This window comes from Ceratotherium simum, chromosome 3 (assembly GCF_057802395.1).
Source record: "Ceratotherium simum simum isolate JZ-2026a chromosome 3, ASM5780239v1, whole genome shotgun sequence".
NCBI lineage: Eukaryota > Metazoa > Chordata > Mammalia > Perissodactyla > Rhinocerotidae > Ceratotherium > Ceratotherium simum.
In genome coordinates this window covers 47,948,149-47,965,977 of record NC_141902.1, presented here as the reverse complement: position 1 = coordinate 47,965,977, position 17,829 = coordinate 47,948,149, and the positions used below count along the sequence as shown (strand labels likewise).

At 37.9% G+C, this 17,829-nt stretch overlaps 1 protein-coding gene across 4 annotated transcripts in view; it reads left to right on the top strand.

The window, feature by feature from the left end:
- Positions 1-17,829, top strand: part of ATOSA (atos homolog A) — a 98,475-nt gene that overhangs the window by 61,870 nt on the left and 18,776 nt on the right. For 3 of the 4 annotated variants that reach the window (XR_015550617.1, XM_014780731.2, XM_087427378.1), the window contains 6 exons: positions 5,391-5,575; positions 6,550-6,752; positions 7,034-7,159; positions 7,918-9,745; positions 11,594-11,713; positions 17,418-17,497. Coding sequence is in view for 3 of the 4 variants with exons in the window: in XM_014780731.2 (XP_014636217.2) it covers positions 5,391-5,575; positions 6,550-6,752; positions 7,034-7,159; positions 7,918-9,745; positions 11,594-11,713; positions 17,418-17,497 (2,542 nt within the window). In the remaining variant the exon portion in view is untranslated. The remainder of the gene's footprint in view (positions 1-5,390; positions 5,576-6,549; positions 6,753-7,033; positions 7,160-7,917; positions 9,746-11,593; positions 11,714-17,417; positions 17,498-17,829) is intronic. The other variant, XM_087427384.1, reaches the window with a different exon arrangement.

The following is a 17,829-nucleotide window of genomic DNA, read 5'->3' as shown; positions in this document are numbered from 1 at the left end:
TGCTGCTGACAAAGCAGCCAGTCTGGTCGTGGCACCCAGTCAGACTGTGGTGTGAGCTCAATCCTCATTGAAGTCTTGGAGGTAGAGGGACTCGAGAACGATGTTTTGAATGATTAATCCCCGGTCTCCAATGATCTGTCTTTCATAGCCTGTGAAAATTTATAACATGCCTTCTGTTCTCTTCAATGTTATGTTTTACATCAAATAATTTATCTCTTCTAAAATGTGTAACTAGTAGGTAAGCCCAGCAGTCCATATTTATCTAGACTTGAAACACTTTTTTTTTTGTAAAAGTAAATTGTTTCCAGAGGCCCTAAAACTATACCTTATTTCTGGAGTAAGCTATGTCCTCAAAATAACAAGTTAGATCTTTTTTTTTTTTTTTTACCCCCAAAGCACCAGTAGATAGTTGTACGTCATAGTTGCACAACCTTCTAGTTGCTGTGTGTGGGACGCGGCCTCAGCATGGCCGGAGAAGCGGTGCGTCGGTGCGCGCCAGGGATCCGAACCCAGGCCGCCAGCAGCGGAGCGCACGCACTTAACCGCTAAACCACGGGGCCGGCCCGAAGTTATATCTATTGAATTTTCTTTAGCGTGACATGATATTTCCCAGTTACTAGTAATATTCTTTACTACAGTAAACTCTACTCTCTGGTGTTTTAGAAGTTGACATTATCAAAATTTTAATTATGTAACTTTTCTAATGACTACTGTGATTTAGTATTCTCATTTATTAAAATTCAGACACCCATAAATTTTTCCTGACAAATTCCTAAAGATTGTCATCACCCAGTCACGTGCACTTAGATAGTATTTTATGTGTTTCATAATACCATTGTATAATCTATATTGTTCCTTGCAATAGTTACGTAATAGCTACGTAGATAACTAACAGATAACTGCTGTCATCTTTAATCTTTGTTTCAAATTTTTCATCTAAATATTTAATACTCTGGCTAAGTGTTCTGAGTCATCCAATTGCAGACTCTGATCATGGTTTCAGAGTTTTTTAGTTTACTATCTAGTTTACTATCTAAGGAGAAAATGACCAAAGCAACAAAATTTTAGTCAAATGTTATATTATTCAGAAGTGCTTTTTCATAATAGTTTAGTTTTTATCACTTTTAACTTGATGATTCCTAGTGCATGAGTAAGCTATGCCCTGCTAGGGCTTTGGAGATGAATGACAGTCAGGAGCCACATAATGACAATTCGGTCAACAATGGACTGCATATATGATGGTGGTCCCATATGGCTTTTAAGGGCAGGATAACAGTCTTGCTTGGGAGCAATGTTTCAGGCTACAAATTGAAACCCTTTGTGATCTGGCACAATGAGAACCCCAGGGCCTTCAAGTATATCAGTAAGCACACACTACCAGTGTACTACAGGAACAATAAGAAGTCATGGATGACCCAACTCCTCTGCCAAGATGCCCTCCTGAATTGCTATGCCAGTGAAATGGAGAAGTATTGATTGGAGAATAACATACCTTTCAAGATTTTGCGTATGTTGATCATGCTCCCAGACATCCTCCTTTTATTGGTGATTTTCATCCCAACATCAAAGCGGTGTTTCTCCTTCCAAACACCACCACTTTGATTCAACTAATGGATCAAGGAGTGATAGCAGCTTTTAAGGCCTCCTACCTGAGGAAGACCTTTCCCAGGCTATTAATGCAGCTGAGGAAGACACTAATACAATTCTGGAAGGACTACAAAATCTATGACTACGTCAAGAGCCTTGCTTGGCCTTAGGGTGATGTCACCAAGGAGTGTATGAGTGGCATCTGGAAGAAGATACTCTGGAGGTTCATCTATGACTTCAAAGGATTTGCCAAGGATGAGGAGGTTGCAAAAATGAACAAGGCTGTGGTTGAGATGGCAAACAACTTTAACCTGAGTAACCTGAGTATAGATATGACATTGAGGAGCTCCTAGAAGTGGTTCCTGAGGAATTGACTGATGAGGAGTTGCTGGAACTGGAACAGGAATGCATAGCTGAAGAAGATGCAAGAGAAAAGGAAACTGCAGGAGAAGAAAAAGAAGAACCTCCAAGAAAATTCCCAGTGAAGGGTTGAGCAGAAACTTTTGCAGACCTCAACAAGCTCCTTAAGAAGTTTGTAAACATGGACCCCAACACTGAAAGGTTTTCATTAATAGAGAGGAATGTTCACGGTACATTATCTGCTTAGCAGCAAATCAATGATGAAAACAAGAAAAAAACCAAGCAAACCACCATGGACATATTTCTGAAAAGACTTGCCTCAGGCAGGTCCTTCAGGAGGTATTCCAGAAGAAGACATTGCTATAGGAGAGGACAGCTCCATGCACATTATTGTCCCTGAAGACCTTCCAGTAGGACAAGATATGGAGGAGAAAGATAGTGATATTGATGATCCTGACCTTGTGTAGGCCTAGGCTACTGTGTGTGTTTGTTTCTTAGTTTTTAGCAAAAAAAGCTAAAAAAAAATTTAGGATAGAAAAAAGCTTATAGAATAAGGATATAAAGAAAAAATATTTTGTACAGCTGCACGATGTGTTTGTGTTTTAAGCTAAGTGTCATTACAAAAGGGTCAAATTTAAAAGTTTATAAAGTAAAAATGTTACAGTAAGCTCAGGTTAATTTATTATTGAAGAAAGAAAAATATTTTTTAATAAATTTAGTGTAGCCTAAGTGTACAGTGTTATAAAGTCTACAGTAGTGTACAGTGATGTCCTAGGCCTGCACATTCACCACTCACTCACTGACTCCCCCAGAACAACTTCCAGTCCTGAAAGCTCCATTCATAGTAAGTGCCCTATACAGGTGTACCATTTTTTAGCTTTTATACTATATTTTTACTGTATCTTTTCTATTTTAGATACACAAATACTTACCATTGTGTTACACTTGCCTACAATATTCAGAACAGTAATATGCTGTAAAGGTTTGTAGCCTAGGAGCAATAGCTATACCATGTAGGCTAGGTATGTAGTAGGCTATACCATGCACGTTTGTGTAAGTATACTCTATGTGGTTCACACAAGGACAAAATCGCCTAACGACGCATTTCTCAGAACGCATCCCCATTGTTAAGCGACACATGACTGTATGGTTTTTCAGGCATAAGGATAACAAGTCACGGAGTCCTGGTAGCCCAAAAGACAACTAAAACACTCCCTCTTATACTCCCCACTTCATATGCCCTTCCCCCTTTCCTAATCTGACCTAGTAGTTTTCTCTCAGCAGCAGAAACACTATAGATCTTTTTTTTTAAAGTAGTAGCACATACATATGAGACGTTACTTAGGCTATGGACCATCCTTGGTACTCATGTGGAGTAGCTGGCATCTTGGTATCACTTAACATTCCATAGATTAGGAGCCACTGCTCTGCCACAATTCTTAACTCTCCAGGATTATCCTACTAACTGAGGGACGGAATAGGAAGAGCCCAGAGAAATCTCCCAGGAGCCAAAATCCTGCCTTGTAGCCTATGGCAAGCCTGAGCTGGCCTTGAAAACCCACAGAACCACCAGAGAAAAGGATTGAATGGATTCCTTTTTACATTTTTTGCTTCCTTCTGAAGGATACCATGATTTAATTCAGTGAGTCCCAGGAGACCAGGAGACCCTTGACTTATGACCTAATTGATTCATGGAGGAAGCTTGAAAATTGAGACCTTTTTTTCCCAGTTGGGTCGTTATTATAAATTGGGATCCTATTCCTAGAAACTAATTATATACAATAAATATTCTAAAATGTATTATTAAAATGTATGTCAAATATTATTTTCATAAACATATATTAAAGTATGTAAAAGCAAAATGTCTAGCCACAATGAAAGAAAACATGTATGGGGTGGTTAAGTACCCACTTTCTGAAGCCAGGCTGTGTAGGTTCAGATTCCAACTTTGCTATTTCCCAGCTGGTGATCTTTGGCAGGTTATTTAACCTCTCTATGCCACGTTATTTAACCTCTCTATGCCACAGTTATCTGTAAAATGCTGGTAATAGTCCCTACCTTCTAGAGCTGCTGTGAGGAGTAAATGAGTTAATGTATAGAAAGTACTTAGAACTGGCAATGCCTGACAATGTTATTAAGTGTTGGCTGTTATTTTATGTGTTGTAAATGGTCATTTCAGGGAAAACTTTTCTGAATGGTCTTAAAATACCAACTCAATAAAGTTGGCTCTCAAGCCTCCTCTTTTTTCTAATGAGCCTTCCCGAGGCTAGAAGCAGGCATTCTTCATCATACCCTTGCAGGCTATTCTGGCTCCAGTCTTGCCTTTTCCACACTTTGCCTATACAAATTCTCCATTCAGGTTGCACTTTCTCTCTCATGGGTCTGCTCAGCACCTACCTCTTTTGCAAAATTTTACCACTGTCATCTGAACTTCTTTGGAATTTATTATGCTGCAGTATCCTATTTGTTTTTAAAATCATCTCTGACTCATAAGCCCTTTGAGACTAGGACCTATGTGCAGTGCAACTCTGTGTCCCCCATCACCTAATATAGTGTAGTAGGCACTTAAAATATATGTTGCTTAATTGGATTGCACAACAAATTGAATTTTGTGTGTGCATGTGTGTGTACGTGTGCAACCTGTGCAGCAGGCTAACAATTTTGAAAATTAAAACTATTTTAAAAAATTAGAGCACTTTTGAGAAATTTAAAAATTACCACAACTAAGTGAAAACATCTGCAGGTTAGATTGTTTGGAACTGGGTAGTAACCCAAAAATATCACACTTCATATATTGCAGTATGGGCCTGCATCTCCTGCTGGATTGTTAAAAGCAGGTCTCCCTCTGAAACTTCTGCAACTGTATAGCAAAGACAGAAAAGGCCCCCATGGCTTTTGAATGTCCACATCACAGAACTAGGGCTGTGAGAACAAGGAACTAGTTAAGGGAGAAGGGAGAGAAAGGAAGAAACATGCATTTGGATCTGCATTTTTTCCTAATATTTAATAGTAGTAATAAAACATCTTAGCTAAAAATATATGACATGAGACCTTTTAACCTTTTGGCTATTGGTGAAGTTTTGCATCTGAAAACTATTGTACTTGACATCCAAAAATATAATTACCTATCGGATTATAAACATATTCCTAAATCTTAGCTATTTTAACTGAAGTTTACATAAAAACAATTTTATGCCATAGTTTTAACTAGCTTTGTCTTAACTGGAATTTGGAATTATCCATCATCTCCTGACTCTGTGTACCCTGTGAATTAAGATTTACTGTATTTTAGTTGCCTCATTTTTATTCTTTTTTCACTTTTTGTTAGTGAATGTACTTGAATATGGAACGTGACATGAGTTATTTTAGGTGTAAAAGATGAATTCTTATCAAGAGTACATTAAAGCAAGGACTCTTCTTTTTTTTTTTTTTTTAAACACCAGATACTCTAGATGAATATTTTGAATATGATGCAGAAGAGTTCTTGGTCTCTTTGGCCTTGTTAATAACAGAAGGACGAACACCTGAATGTTCTGTGAAAGGTCGCACGGAAAGTTTCCATTGCCCTCCAGCACAGTCCTGTTACCCAGTAACTACCAAACATGAATGTAGTGACAAGCTGGCCCAGGTGAGAATTGTGTGTTGAATGCCTTTTATTTATCCTTTATATAAACTAGTTTAAATTCTGACATTACCTTTGTTAGATCACAATTATAATGTTTACATTTAAATATAGAATTGGTCGAAACCATAGAGAAAAAATCCTAATCCTGGACGATAGCTAATAACTTTCGCTCTTAAACATGGCTCTTGAAGGCACAGTAGGTAGCTTTGCTGATCAGCAGGCAGGTGGGCAGCCAATTTCATACCTGCCTTCTCACGCACCAGATTGAAGATTATCTTTGCTACTGTGATTTACCTTTCTTTATTTTTAGAGTCTCAATCCTGGCTCATCTACTTTATGTTCTTGTTTATCTAGTAGATTGATGTTCATGATTATTTTCTCCTCGTTAACCAATTTCCTTCTTAAATTCCTTTTTTTTTTTTTTATGGGAGGATACTTTTTGCAATCATATTAACGTTTTACTGTTAAAAATAATTATTTTGTAGGTAGTGTATACTTTGCTTTAAGGATTTTTCTCCCAGTTAGTTTCTTAAATATAGTCCAAAATGTTAAACTTTTAAAATCTTGTCTATTTTGAACATTTAATGAAAATGAGTTTTTAATATTTTGGTCTTCGCTTAGAATGAATCTTTCCCCTGTAATGATGATGTAATTAACAAACGAGGCAAGGCTGGGCCACCTCAAGGCCTGCCAGACATTTTATATGGCAGCTCTTTCTCTACAAGATAGAGCAGAGGTATCCTCCCCAAGAAAATTTGCATCATAAATATTGTTCAGTGGTAATCCCTGCACTAGAGAGCTCACTGGTGTTAATCCATTATTTAATGAGGAAATCTAAACAGACAAGCCTGAGCAAAGCTCCCCACTAGATGACTCATTTCTCATACAGATATGTACTTTACAATTATAATGTTCAAATTTAAACATAAAATTGGGTGAGTTATTGAGACATTTTGGTTATATTCATTTTCTCTAAGTGTCGCCAAGCCAGACGAACCAGGTCTGAGGTCACGTTGTTGTGGAAGAATAACCTTCCAATCATGGTGGAAGTGATGCTCCTGCCAGACTGCTGCTACAGCGATGATGGGCCCACGACAGAAGGAATTGATCTAAATGATCCTGCAATTAAGCAAGATGCATTACTACTAGAGAGATGGATATTGGAGCCAGTTCCTCGCCAGTAAGTTGTTGAACTGTTTGAAGTTGTTCTTGGTAAATCGGGTTTTCCATTACTTTCTATAAATCATTTTAGTAATATATCATATCTTTGAATCCTTCTGTTTATGTAATAAAATTTAGAAATTTAGTGCTTAAGTGACTTCAAGTGACACCGGTATATGCACTCCTCTGCTTTTGAAAGCACACATCCTGAGTGATATGTTTATTTCAGCTTCTATCTTTCTAAAATACAGTCATTTTGTACTTGCTGACGTTTAGATGATGCTTTTTTACTTCCCTTAGGAGTGGTGATCGATTTATTGAGGAGAAGACTCTTCTATTGGCTGTCCGCTCATTTGTGTTTTTTTCTCAATTAAGTGCTTGGCTGAGTGTTTCTCATGGTGCTATTCCACGAAATATTCTTTACAGGTATGTCTAGGGCAAAAAAAACGCAGTGTGTATTCAACTACATTGGTTAGCTACTGAATGATGTTTACCTTTTAAATAGTTCATTTCCTTCATTTCTAAGTATAAGTGGATAAAATTTACTGAAGTTTTTCTCAAAACAAGTTAGAGAAATTTAGATGTGAATCAGTATGAATTTTGCTTCTTGGGTTAAATTTGGTGTAGAATAGTTTTCAGAGAGCTTTTAAGCTTACTTTAGAGAACCAACAATGGATGCCATTATAAATAAAGTGGAAAAACTTTCTGGGCTGCTGAATTTCCATAATGGTGAACTTAATTTTTGGCATCTTGAAAACTATAAACATACTGGCTTCTGAGCAACTAATTGTCTCTTTAGGCAAGTAGCCATGAGAGAGAGAGTATCTCTTAATCACCTTGCACAATAGAATTAGCTGAATCCCATTTATTTAGGACTAAATGCAAAGTCCTTTTTTTTCTATTTTGACAAATAATTTTAAATCATGATAATCGTTAGCTTTAATGCTTAAGTGGTCTAGTGTTATTACAAAGAAGATCATCTCTATTCTAGGCATAATCTATTGTACTGCTTTTGTTGGTTTTGTCAGAATGACATGCATGGTAAAGTAGCTACAAGTAAAACCTCAATAGTAATTAATGCAGACAAAGATAAGTATATGACAGTTTAAAATTTTTTTAATAATATACAATAATGATATAAATTTTATAATCCATTGATTCCGTATTTTTCTGTGTTATTCTAGAATCAGTGCTGCTGATGTAGACCTACAGTGGAATTTTTCACAGACTCCAATTGAACATGTGTTTCCTGTTCCCAATGTTTCTCACAATGTGGCCTTGAAAGTCAGCGTTCAGTCCTTGCCCAGACAATCTAATTACCCAGTTTTGACCTGTAGTATTCACACTAATATTGGCCTTTATGAGAAAAGAATTCAAGAACACGAACTTAAAACCCATCAGCACCGAGGTTCTAGTGAAGCAGAACAGTGTGGTACAAATAGTTCACAGCGTCTGTGTAGCAAACAAACTTGGACCATGGCACCTGAAAGTGTACTACATGCAAAAAATGGTACAACTCCAGAACATACTGCAGCTGTCAAAAATGTCAAACTATATCCAGGCACTGGCAGTAAATCTGACTATGGAACGTCTCAAGCCAGTATTCTGGGCTTCAGTGGTATAGGAGACAAAAAGTCACATGAAACATCGGTGAGAACTTTAAAATCATTTTCAATGATTGATTCCAGTGTCTCTAGCCGCCAGAGTTCCTGGCAGTCAGTTGGTGAGACTAATCCTTTAATAGGCTCTTTAATTCAGGAGCGACAAGAAGTTATTGCGAGAATTGCTCAGCATTTGATTCATTGTGATCCAAGTGCTTCACATGTATCTGGACGTCCATTTAATACGCAAGAATCTAGTTCACTTAATTCAAAATTTTTCCGAGTTTCACAGGAAAATGAAAATGTGAGAAAATGTAAAGAAACTTTCCCCATTTCTTTTGGTAGTCCAGAGCTTACTTCCTCAGAAGACACCAATGAGGGGAAAATTCGAGTAAAACCAGAAACTCCTCAAAATGAGACTTGCATTTCTAATGGTCTTTATTCTCGTCAGCCTGTTGGTGAGACTAATCCTTTGATAGACTCTTTATTCCAGGAGCGGCAAGATGTTATTGCAAGGATTGCTCAACACTTGGAGCATATTGATCCAACGGCATCACATATGCCCCGGCAGTCATTCAAAATGCATGACTCCAGTTTGGTTCCTTCTAAAGTGTTTAGGAGTTCGTATGAAGACAAAAATTTGTTGAAGAAGAACAAGGATGACGCGTCTGTTTCCATTTCTAACGCAAAATTGTCCTTGTTAGAAGATAGTGAAGGGAAAAACTTAAAACCTAATAAATCTTTTAGTTCTTTTAAATGCAATAGTAAAGTCAAGTCTTCTTTGAAACTTCAAACAAGAAATCTGTATCAGGACAATCCTGGTGAAGTCATCCAAAGTACGTGTCAAGAGACACAGAGCAAAGCCACTAATTTATTGACTCCCTCAAATATGTCTCATTGCAGAGAAAATAACTTAGATTTGACAATCAGATTGGAAAATACACTTTCCGAGTGTCAATTTAAGGAGCAAGAAATTAGCAGTGGAATTGATAAACAGTATTCAAATTGCAACAGTATTGACAAACAGATTTGCCCAAGTAAGTGTAAGGAAAAAATAATAATAAATGAAAATTGTAATCCAGAATCTTTTAACAGTCACCAATTTGATAATTCAAAAAAAAATGACTCGAAGATAAAAGGTACTGTGTTGAAAATGTCTGGATATTTGAACAAACATGAAAACAAGTGCTCAAATAAAGACTCAAAAAGGCCTAATACTCAACTTAATAGTATTGAAAATTATCTCAATAAAGATAATGAAAGTTTCAAGTGCAAAAAGCCAGACCAATTAAAAAATGAACAGGATAAAAAAGAAGATCCAACTGATGAAAAATCTCAAAATTGTTCTCAGAGAAAGAGTATAAAAGACTGTTTGTCTACGTGTGAACGACTGAATCATACAGAGGTGTTGGTAGGTAATAGTTAATATTTCAAATATAATTCTCAAGTATTTGTTGTGGTTTGAATTTTGTTTATGGGAGGTCTAGTTATAAAGGCCCAAGGTACCCATTATCTATAGAACAACAGTCTGATAGAATAAACCTGCTATAGAACTAGTATTGACATCCTTGTGAATAACTCACCCACTTGAGAGCAAATGCTAGGTAAATTCTTCCTGTTGCCCTTTTTTATTTCAATACTGTGAAAATTGCTGGAGAGTAAATAAGAGTCAGAAATGGAACTCATATTAGTGTAACGTATTGTTTGTTAGCAGGTCTGGCCTAGTACAAGCAGCATGCCCATTGTGTTACTGCTCAGAGATTTTAGGAACATCTATAGCAAAATCACTAGGCTGTTGGTCAAAACACCTCGGTTGCAGTCCTGACTTCACAGTTTGGTCTGTGAGTGACTCTGAATAAGTCATGTAACTTCTAAAAACCTCAGTCTCCTCAATTTTAAAAGAAGAAAGATAAATCTCTTCTGCCTATCTCAGAGTTGTGGTGACAATCAAATAATAGATTTTAAAATATTTTGTAAATCTGTAATGCAACTATATAAATAAAAGATATTTAAGTTATTCCCATTTTATTTGACTTTCCACCAAACCACTTTTTAACTTTAGAAAATTATTAGGTTCAAATTTCCTTTATTTCTCCAAGTAGTATGACAAATTTATATCTCAATTATATGGAAAACTACTTTTTAACTGCCTTGATCCAAACCTGAATGACCTTGGTTCACCTTCTTTATCACTCAGATTACTTTGCCGCACATTAGAGTTATAAAATTGTGCCATGTTTCCAATTTATATCTTTCAACAGAAGATCTCCTCTTTCTAACATAGGGGTTTAATCAAACGGTAGTTTCCAATTTCCTAAAACTGTAATTGTCACAAAAACCTACTCTGGCCTTAAGAATATTGGCTATTCATGATCCTTTCTGGTACCTAATAGGGAGGCTTAATTTGGCCATGGTATTTTTCAAGCCACTAAGATTCCCTTTTTCATGCACTTGTTTTAAATGTAATCATACAGCATCTACTTATGTGCCCAGGCAGTCTTCTGAATATTTTACACATGTTGGCTTACTTAATTCTTCCACTACACTATGAGGTTAGGTGCTATTACTAACTCTGGTTTACAAATGAGGACCCTAGGCCTGGAGAGGTTGAGTAACTTGTGCAAGCTCACAAAGCTAATAAATGGTAGAACCAGGACCCAATTAGTCTTTTCTGATTTTTATTCATGTGTTTTTTTGAATTTCTGGTTTTTGGTTATAAACTTGCCTAAATTCCTAAGATTAGCCTGTTTCCTGTATCACTTTAAAAACATGGTACAGTGACAGCATTAGATAGATTTTTTAATTCATGTTTATTATATTTCTGTATCATGCCCCACCAAATTATATCCTCTGAGGATAGCTCTTGATATTGACATAGCATAATATTCTAAAACATAAAACTATTTTTTCCACCTGAGTAGTTTTCACAAATTAAAAGAATCAAATATTAGCTTATTAGATGCTAGACTCCGAGTATTTATAAATATGACTATATGGTGAAAAGGTAATTGTATTTGGACATACTTTCTGTAGAGTATTTGAGTCTGTTTAGCATGTTAGAAAAAAACTCTTAGACACTGTTTTCTGATTAAAGTGTATGTGTTTATGTATATGTATATATGTGCGTGTATGTAGAGATAAAAGATACATAGATCATTAGCTTCACCATCAAGGATGTAATACCTCAGTACATATTAGGAATAAGTCTAAAACCAAAAAATATTTAAATATTACCATTAAAATCTAACTTTTTTCCTAGCAGAGGACTATACCACTAAAACATTCAAGTGTCTGGCAGAAACATAATTTTCATTCCTTGGATGGAACCTCCACCAGGGCCTTTCATCCTCGAACTGGATTGCCTCTTCTTTCAAGTCCCGTAAGTGTTTTTCTCTTATCTCATGTTTAGAACCCGCAAACTTCTAAAATGTTTCTAAATAATTTTATCCAGATTTTAATTGAAAAAATTTTACATACCTTTAAGATAAGTTTCTAGTTGGAAAACTTTTTATTTTTTGATACATTGAACAGCTAGGGAATAGCTTAATATGGGAAAAGGCTGAAAAAAGTGAATAAAAATGAGATTTATTATTGGGCCGGCCCCATGGCTTAGCGGTTAAGTGCGTGCGCTCCGCTGCTGGCGGCCCGGGTTCGGATCCCGGGCGCACACCGACGCACCGCTTCTCCGGCCATGCTGAGGCCACGTCCCACATACAGCAACTGGAAGGATGTGCAGCTATGACATACAGCTATCTACTGGGGCTTTGGGGGAATAAATAAATAAAATTTTTTTAAAAATTATAAAAAATATGGGCCGGCCCCGTGGCTTAGTGGTTAAGTGAGCGCGCTCCGCTGCTGGCGACCCCGGTTCGGATCCCGGGCTCGCACCGACGCGCTGCTTCTCTGGCCATGCTGAGGCCGCGTCCCACATACAGCAACTAGAAGGATGTGCAACTATGACACACAACTATCTACTGGGGCTTTGGGGGGAAAAAATAAATAAATAAAATCTTTAAAAAAAAAATAAAAAAATAAAAAAAAAAAATAAAAATTATAAAAAATAAAATTTATTATATTAGGATTATAAAATTTCTCTGAAATTCTTTTGTCTAGCATTTTAATTATTACTAAATGTAAAGAAAATAGTGTCAGGGCCGGCCCCGTGGCTTAGCGGTTAAGAGTGCGCACTCTGCTACTGGCGGCCCGGGTTCGGATTCCAGGCGTGCACCGACGCACCGCTTCTCCAGCCATGCTGAGGCCGTGTCCCACATACAGCAACTAGAAGGATGTGCACCTATGACATACAACTATCTACTGGGGCTTTGGGGAACAAAAAGGAGGAGGATTGGCAATAGATGTTAGCTCAGAGCTGGTCTTCCTCAGCAAAAAGAGGAGGATTATCACAGATGTTAGCTCAGGGCTGATCTTCCTCACAAAAAAAAAGAAAATAGTGTCAAGTGGATTTTCTATAAATAAATTTATATCTTAATACCGAAGCTGGTTGACACTACCAGTTGGGTCATCTGGGAATCAAATTCCTGACTGTCTTTGACTTGGATCCCAGACACTTAATAATCTTACTCTGAGACATATACATATCCCCACTCTACATTTGCAAATAGATTTATAGATCTGAGTGCAATGGTTAAGAGCGTCACTTTGGAGTCGCAATGACCTCAGCCTAGCTGTGTCACATTAGATAAGTAATACAATCTGTCTGAGCTTGAGTTTCCTCATCTGTAAAAAGGGGGTGATAATGCCTACCTTAGTGTTGTGAGGAGGATTAGTGTCATTCCTGACACATAGTAAGCACTCTTGTGTAGTTACTTAGATGGTACAGCTGCCATTTCAGTTAAAGCTGAGATAAACAGCCAATATCATAGCAGAACTAAAAACATATATATTGTGCTACTGACATAAGATTACTTTTGTTATGTCTGTTTTTTTTTTTAAATAAACTCAAAGGATATAGTATCTGGCATATGTTCAGAAAATAATTATTGAATAAGAGATCTAGAATTTCAATTTATAACTGGACTTTAGGTGTTTATTTTAGAGTTGAATTCCAAGCAATTTAAAATAATGCCAAATGTTTGACCTGCCTATGAGGTACTTTCAAAATGCCCAAGTAATCAGGAAAAAAGTATCAGCATCATGGTGACGTAAAAAGCACTACAGACTTCTGTTCAATGTGGTAGACTGAGTTGATACAGGAAGACCGTTACTGCTTCCCAAATACAGAAATCCTGGGTAAAATATAACAGAACTTCTAAATACATAATGTAGTGTAAGAGTAAGAAAAGTAAATCTCCAAATACTAATTCGAGGCGAATTATGGCCCTCTAGGATATCTGAACTTAGTATAGTGCCAGAGTTTAATGCCCCTGCTGGGACAGGAGTCAAGGCTACAAGTCTGTACCAATCATAGCTGGGGCCTAAAACCAAACTCTTCACAAGACTAGAAACAGGGGAAGACTGCCCTTCTAAAAATGGGAGAGGAGAAAAAAATTCACCTGTTTACTCAAGAGTATAACAGGGAGGTGGAGACTAGGTGGGAAAAGAAGCCCCCAAAAGAATTTGGATCTAAGCCTAAGCCACCCATGGTAGGGGTTCTGAATTTGTACTGTCTATGAGGTTCAGAAACATCTAGCTAAGAAATAACCATAAAACTAAATAACCAATAACTAAAAACATAAAATAACCATTGAAACCTATGAAATCCACTGGGTCCCAGCAGAGGAAACATGAAACTATCCCACATTTTTTCTTTTTTTTGTGAGGAAGATCAGCCTGAGCTAACATCCATGGCAATCCTCCTCTTTTTGCTGAGGAAGACCAGCCCTGAGCTAACATCTATTGCAAATCCTCCTTTTTGTTCCCCAAAGCCCCAGCAGCATGTCATAGTTGCACATCCTTCTAGTTGCTGCGTGTGGGACGCGGCCTCAGCATGGCCGGACAAGCGGTACCTGGGTGAGCGCCCGGGATCTGAACCCGGGCTGCCAGTAACGGAGCGCGCGCACTTAACCGCTAAGCCACAGGGCTGGCCCCGAAACTATCCCACATTTATAACCCATGGCGCCAAAGATTTATTTTCATGGAAGATAACTCTTGCTGAAGATGATCTCAGAGAAAAATAAATTACAGAGCACCTTAAAAAAAGTCAGCAGGAGCAAGAAGTGGGAGAATTCACATTTAGAAATCTTGTTATGAGAGCAGCCTGAAAGAGAGTCAAAAATAATTCTGTTTTTAGAATGTTCCAAGGGGCTGCCCCAGTGGGGCAGTGGTTAAGTGCGCGTACTCCGCTTCGGAGACCTGGAGGTTGCAGGTTTGGATCCCGGACGCGCACCAATGCACCACTTGTCAAGCCATGCTGTGGTGGCGTCCCATATAAAGTAGAGAAAGATGGGCACGGATCTTAGCCCAGGGCGGATCTTCCTCAGCAAAAAGAGGAGGGTTGGCATTGGATGTTAGCTCAGGGCTGATCTTCCTCACAAAAAAAAAAAAAAAAGTTCCAAGAGATAAAGTAAAGATAGGACATTGAGGTGAAAGAACACATGGATTTGAAAAAGAACTAAATAGAAATTCTAAATATGAAAAATATTATAATTGAAGTATAGACACAAGTGTGCATACACATAGAGATGGATTAAACAGTGGACTGGAATCAGTTGAATAGAGATTTAGTGAATGGATAGACAGATATTAAGAAAGCACCTGGAGGGGCAGGCCCGGTGGTGCAAGCGGTTAAGTGCGTGTGCTGCACTGCGACGGCCTGGAGTTCACCAGTTCAGAACCCCGGGCACGCACCGACGCACCGCTTGGCAAGCCATGCTGTGGCGGTGTCCCATATAAAGTGGAGGAAGATGGGCATGGATGTTAGCCCAGGACCAGTCTTCCTCAGCAAAAAAAAAAAGAAAGAAAGAAAGAAAAGAGGAGGAATGGCAGATGTTAGCACAGGGCTGATCTTCCTCACAAAAAAAAAAAAAAACAGCACCTGGAGGGGCTGGCTCAGTGGCATAGTGGTTAAGTTGGCACACTTGCTTTGGCGGCCCAGGGTTCGCAGGTTTGAATCCTGGGCACAGACTGACACACTGCTCATCAAGCCATGCTGTGGTGGCATCCCACATACAAAATAGAGGAAGATGAGCACAGATGTTAGCTCAGAGCCAATCTTCCTCAGCAAAAAGAGGAAGATTGGCAATAGATGTTGGCTCAGGGTAAGTCTTCCTCACCAAAAATTTAAAAAAATAAAAATTAAATTAAAAAAAAAAAAAGAAAGAAAGCACCTAGGGGCCTGCCTGGTGGGGCAGCGGTTAAGTTCACGTGCTCCACTTCGGCAGCCCGGGGTTTGCTGGTTCGGATCCTGGGCACAGACATACTCACCGCTCATCAAGCCATGCTGAGGCGGCATCCCACATAGTAAAACTAGAAGGAACTACAACTATGTACTGGGGGCTTTGGGGAGAAAAAAGAAAAAAAAAGAGGAAGATTGGCAACAGATGTTAGCTCAGGGCCAATCTTCCCCTCTCCCCCCACGCACACAAAAAGAGAAAGCACCTAGAATGAAGTATGGAAAAGAGATGGTAAAATAGGAAAGAGGCATGGAGGCTAAAATGAAATGTTCAGTATAAGTCTAGTAGAAATTGCAAAAGGAGGAGTAGATGGAATAAGGAAAATGCAATATTAGAAGAAATGAAGGTAGAGACCTTTCTAGAATTGAAGACATGAGAGTTTAGATTGAAAATTTCACGTGAAGTTCTGATACAAAAAAATAGCATGGTGCACTTCTATATAACTCTCAAAAATATTGAGGTTGTTTAGACTTTCAGTATCATCTGTTTTTTCTTAGTCACCAATTAGACTAATCACTCAGGTACCCTATACATATTTAATATTAATTCTAGAAACCAAGTCTAACTTGCGTGTTATATATGATTTTACCTTTAATGTACACTTGGGTCTTTCATTTTTATGATATTTTGAGCTAGATGGTGGTTTGTCTTTTTTTTTTTTTTGTGGGGAAGATCAGCCCTGAGCTAACATCCATGCCAATCCTCCTCTTTTTGCTGAGGAAGACCAGCCCTGGGCTAACGTCTATTGCCAATCTTCCTCCTTTTTTTCCCTTTTTCACCCCAAAGCCCCAGTAGATAGTTGTATGTCATAGTTGCACATCCTTCTAGTTGCTGTATGTGGGATGCCGCCTCAGCATGGCCGGACAAGCGGTGCGTTGGTGTGCGCCCGGGTTCTGAACCCGGGCCACCAGTAGCAGAGCGCACACACGTAACCGCTAGGCCATGGGGCCGGCCCCGATGTGGTTTGTCTTAAATGTAATCTGATATACAATGGTGGTTGAAAATCCAGTATATAATATTTTTCAAACCTTGTTTGTGAAGCCCAAGGGTTCTTGGAAATGTGCAGTGGGGTGGGGATGGGCAAAGGAGCAGCAGAGGTAGCAGGACCCCAGGCTCCCATCACTATTTAATTCTTTTTTTCCCTTTTTATTTTAAAGCTATAAGTCTTTTATTTCCCCCGCAAAATATAGAAGTATATAAAGTAAAAAAGTAAAAGTCTTAGGGCCGGCCCTGTGGCTTAGCGGTTAAGTGCGTGCGCTCCGCTACTGGCGGCCCAGGTTCGGATCCCAGGCGCGCACCGACGCACTGCTTCTCCGGCCATGCTGAGGCCACGTCCCACATACAGCAACTAGAAGGATGTGCAACTATGACACACAACTATCTACTGGGGCTTTGGGGGAAAAAATAAATAAATAACATTATAAAAAAAAAAGTGAAAGTCTTAATATTATATATTGGGATTCCATGTAAGATTTGGTTTTAGAAAAAAAAAATGCTTTTTAAAAAAATCAAAACCTAGTAAAAGTACTTTTATAAATCATCTGTTTTTTCCATACTAGTTAATAAAATGAGAACATAAGAACAATATGTAATAAAGAGCATGATTTTAAGTAAGCTGTTATGGAAGAATTTTATGATTTCTAAGATATGCTCAGCTTTCATTTGAGAAGTGTTCTATCAAGAAAAAATTATAGTCTTTTTAAATGTCACAAATGATTATTTTGACCTTAGGTTCCTCAAAGAAAGACACAATCAGGTTGCTTTGATCTGGATTCTTCATTACTGCATCTGAAAAGCTTATCATCTAGAAGGTATTTATCATAAAATTCATTTGTGAATATGAAACAGTATTACACAAAATTCTGGTCTTTCACAGTAAATAATGTTGACTTTAAAAATCAAAATTTTAACAGGAATCTTACTTTCCAGTTGGTTATCATTTTCAATATAATTTCACACACACATGCATACAAGGAGTTATTAAGGATAAGTGAGGAAGAAATTAAGACAATGAGTAGCTACTATATATTGGTCATCATAATAAACATTTACATTGGTTTTAACATTTGACTGAGTTTGCATATTTCTGGTCATTCACCTCCTCCTTTACCTTACATGCCTTTGCAAAATAGCCTTGGCAATT